The sequence below is a fragment of the Diplotaxodon limnothrissa genome, linkage group LG6, assembly GCF_057381915.1.
Source record: "Diplotaxodon limnothrissa isolate DT_005_m linkage group LG6, D_limnothrissa_male_GT1.1, whole genome shotgun sequence".
Lineage (NCBI taxonomy): Eukaryota > Metazoa > Chordata > Actinopteri > Cichliformes > Cichlidae > Diplotaxodon > Diplotaxodon limnothrissa.
Window position 1 is genome coordinate 12,601,101 of NC_140601.1, and position 4,609 is coordinate 12,605,709.

Sequence of the window (4,609 nt, forward strand, 5' to 3'; positions counted from 1 at the left end):
GTTGGCCGCAGAGGGTGAAACTGGGGAACCCATGGCAGACCCATGTTTCTGCCTGTAGTACTGACCCACAATGGAACAATAATACTGACCCTTGGGTGTGAAACTGTCATGGCTCAGAGGCCCATGGAGTGGAATGGACTCAAGCGCAGAACCAAGAGATCAGAGGCTTGAAGTGATTTGCAAAAACAAAACTTTTATTTACAAGAATTCCTAACTTAGATTCTCAAGGCAAAGGAGGGCTCCACCCAGAGGAGGAGAGCCGATGCTGTGGAAAGTTACTCAGACTCACCCAGACCATGACAGAAAAAGGTAGAATTAACACACAGTTCCAAAAGCAAACACAACTGATCAGTGCTGAGGCTGGTTCTGTTGCTGAATTTGGGGTCATCCTCTAATCTCTTGCAAACTACCTTCAGTGACTGGAATGCAAGTGAAGGGAGATGTAACATCTCTCTTCACTGACTGTACATGTACTAAGATTGGGGAAATCTGCAGTCAGCTGAGACTGAAAAAGTCACTTGGATGACAAAACATTCTCCCACTGAAAACACAACATCCAGATGAACAGAATCAAGAATCAATTTGGGATTTACAAAAGGTAATCCTGGATGATTGAACATGCATCAAGACATTATTTTATTAATATCTCTAAAATGATTGCAGCACAAACGAAAGTTTTTGCAGCACAAACGTAGCACAAAAGTTTGACACCACTTTTGCTTGATTTGGGTAATGTGGGGGGCTGGTTGACCTTTTGACCTTTACATTTTCATTAATACTTTAAAACAGAAGCAGCACAAACAACAATTTTAGTAGCACAAACGTAGCACAGTTGATTGACACCAATTTTGTTTGATTTCCTTAATGTGGGGACTGGTTGACCTCTGATGACCTCTAGAAATTCTTATTAATATCTTTAAAATAATAGCGGCACAAACTAAAATTTTTGCAGCACAAATGTTTGATACCACTTTTGTTGGATTTGAAGAAGGTTGGGGGTCCAACTTCACTCACATCTTAAATTTCTGTAAGCAGGTGTAGTTGAAACAGCAGTATTTTGTACATATATATTTCAAAGTCTTTTGATTTTTCATACGTCATAACTCTTCATAATTCATATATATTCAACTTTAAATATTATGCACAAATGTGTATCCTAATAATACCAAGTCATGGCTTCTCTTTGCCTTTTGGGTTTATCGCGGTTCTCCAGCTTCCTCTCTTTCGTCTAAAAATCGTTTAATCAGCTTGTGCCACTTGTCTTTTCAAACAGGCTAAATGAACAGAAAGACAGAAACTTCTCATGTACACATTAAATGTTGTGACCAAGAGGAAGAAGTTGTTTACATTAAAAAATCAACAACTTTATTTTGGTTCATATTTGGTGTACATACATAGAAAAATCATTATACACACATAAAACAGAATTCTGTGATTAAAGCCATTCTCAGATCATATGTTTCATTATATAGAAGGAAGCTAAAACTGGTGTTATTGTAACTACAGGAAGATCTGTTATAGTGGCTGTCAGTGAATAAAGCATTAACGCAAAACAAAATGTATAATGTGCATTTATATACAAATCAGCACTGTGGTACATGGGTCCAATGTCAGACTGTTTGGTCACCAGTTTGGCATTCATGATCCTCGCAGGACTAATGCACAGACTGATCCCGACTTTTCTCTGGCAGAAATGATTTGTTGCAACTTTGGTAATGCTGTGACCTCATCAAAGACCATCGACAGCTCAAATGAAAACATTTCCCTGCAGTGTTATTTATGATTAAATATCTAAATGTACTAAGTTCTTAGAGTAAAGTATTACTTTTCCTCCTGCGATCATGCCGGAGATTAAAGTCGACTGAGAGAATGTGCACAAAGGGAAAAATAAAGACAATATTATGAGATTGAACTTATATTTCTGCTGCTCCTCATTTGTTTGTAAAACAAATAGATTATAAATGTGAACACTGTCAGAATGGACGTGTTCTTATTTATAGGAAAATGAAGGTGTTTAATTTCTAATGAATTAAAATGAGGACGACATCCCAGAGCGACACTACAAGCTGAGAAACATCAGCTTGTTGGTGTTTCTAGCACAGCTGTAAACAACTCTAATGGTCTAAATAAAAGAAAGCAACTCTAACTACTCACCTTAGTTCGTTATGTGTGTGCATATATAGAACAACAACTCATTTAAATACTGCTCACTCACTGCCTTTAAAGCTAAGAAGCTATACAGAAAATGAATGAAGTATTTGCTATGATCTAATTACATTCATTGTTATAATAGGCTTATGGAATCTTTTGATATGAAATCAGATGAGAGCAGAGAGCAGAAGCGTTAAACACATGAAGCTGTGAGTTAATATTCTGTTGGAGCTGCTCTGTGGTGTAGTGATTGCTTGTGCAATTACTGCTGTCTTGGTCGCTGTTGTTGTTGTGGCTGAGCTTGTAGTTGATTTGGTGGTTGTAGTTGTGGACTTTGTAGTTTGGGGTGTTGTGGCTCTTGTGGTTGACCTTGTTGATTTAATGGTTGTAGGTTCTGGCTTTCTGGTTGTGGTAGTAAAATCTAGGAAAAGACAAACAGGTAATTTGAGCAAATAAACATGTATAAATCACGTGTTTTGGTCGGTCTGTTAATATTTTCAGTCTGTATTCTAAGATAAGCTAAGCTGCTCCCAGCAAAAGGTTTAAGATTATGCACAGATATGGAAGCGATACCAAACAAAGAAAAAACTGTGTCGGTTTGGTGTGAATATAAAACTGAGGTTTGATTCTTTTAATTTTCCCACAGTGACTTACAGAGTTTTTCTGATGTCACCACTGGAGGGGGCTGTGGTCCAGCTGGTCCCAGCTCCAGCTTGGCTTCACACCAGTACTGGGCTTCTTCTCTTCTGGGAGTGATGTTCAGAGTGAAGGTCTTATTCACTGGTTTCTTATGTTCACTGTCGGACTGTAGGTGACCCAGTGCTGTGTTTCCTCTGTAGAAGGTCATAGTGAGGCTTTGAACAGGAGCTACGTTCTGTACGCTACACTGCAGGGTGTACTGCTGATTCTCAAACATCATCTCAGTGTGGTTTACAAAGCTGATGGAGACACTTTCTGGAGGCTCTGAGAAGACAAGGAAAGAAAGAGTAGCACAGGTAGATATTAGTCAGTAACTGCTGAGAGCATGAATCCATCTAACCGTGTATTAACACAAAGAAATCAAATTCTGATAATAAATGATGCAACATGATGCAAAATTCAGTCTCCTGTTATAAAGTAAGCATACTTACGATAAAGAGTTGGATTCAGAACGGTAGTACACTGATCACCAGCATCATTGGTATAATAGCACTGTAGAGATATGCCCCATTCAGTCAGTCTGTCAACTGTCCAGAACATCGTGGTTCCATTTTGTGAAACTTTTCCCACAGCGTGCTCTAAACCTGGAACATCTCCACTGCAGTCCTTCTGACATACAACACATGTAACATTGGCTGGGTCACCGTACTTCACTACCAGCGCAGATGGAGTGAACACAGGATTTTCTGTGCAGCTAGAACCTGTAAGAAACACAGTACATGTTTGAGAAAATCAATAAAACAGTAGTTACAACAATACTTAATTCTCACAGTATTTGGATACTGTCGGGTGATTTGGCAGTAAAAGTTTAAACAAATCCACAAATAAAATTAACATTTGTTTTTTATAGATGTCTGTCACATTTGGACTAGATCCCACAAAGCTTTATATTCTTTAAATACAAAATATCCACAAATAATAATCCTTCACCACACAACTGTACACGATGGTCTTGTTATATATGTGTGTTTGTTTTTCGCTTGAGTTATTAAAAATTTTAAGATTGACTGATCAAATTCAATGATCACATTACAAACTGATCAAGCACTAATCTAAGAGCCACAGTTAGAGTAATTAATCTATCACTTTACAACATCTAAAATAAAAAGTGAGAACCATTAAATTAATGGGGTATTACAGTATGCTTCCACCTGTAACGATGGCTCTAAGTTTCTAAGACATTCAGCAGCGTGAGCTGTAAATTAGTTGTACCATGCACATCGTGAACACAGCCTCTTGGAAAACCCTTCACTTACCTTGACTGGACACTTGGTGGGTACGCAGAAAAGTAACTGAGGAGGCGACCAGAAAAATAAAATAGGAAAACATTATTCCCAGCTAGATTTTTAGAAATCAAATGTTGTCGAGAAGATGATCAAACATTTAGTCCGAAGGCGTTCGCAGAGGGGAATGTGCTCTACGAGCTCCTCATTTTGGTTTTCTATTGTAAGAGAACAATGTTGGCAGTGTAGCCTGTTTTCACAGCACACATCCGCTGGTTTTTTCCTTTCCTGTTTTACAGCCATCAAGTTATCAACGTTGGCAAATTGTGAAAACGAAAGTGTAGCATTGTCACCATTATACATACCGTACTGCAATCTTTTTATATACTGACTTTAAAGTAGTAATATCCTCATAATAATTAAAAAATCAATCAGTATGACTAAGGAGCTTGGAAAGAAAAGCGTCTGGACTTCTTTAAGTTGCTTGAAGACGTTTCACCTCTGATCCGAGAAGCTTCTTCAGGTCTAGGGTCAAA

General features: G+C 38.1%; 1 protein-coding gene across 1 annotated transcript; it reads right to left on the bottom strand.

Annotated features, from left to right (window-relative positions):
* Window positions 1–1,380: 1,380 nt before the first annotated feature.
* On the bottom strand, window positions 1,381–4,276 carry LOC146630224 (intercellular adhesion molecule 2-like). Its single transcript, XM_085355670.1, has 4 exons — window positions 4,107–4,276; window positions 3,282–3,551; window positions 2,806–3,114; window positions 1,381–2,572 (listed from the first exon to the last, which is right to left on the bottom strand). The coding sequence occupies exons 1-4, from the start codon at window positions 4,177–4,179 to the stop codon at window positions 2,319–2,321; spliced, it is 906 nt and encodes a 301-aa protein (XP_085211796.1). The 5' UTR covers window positions 4,180–4,276; the 3' UTR covers window positions 1,381–2,318.
* Window positions 4,277–4,609: the final 333 nt, after the last annotated feature.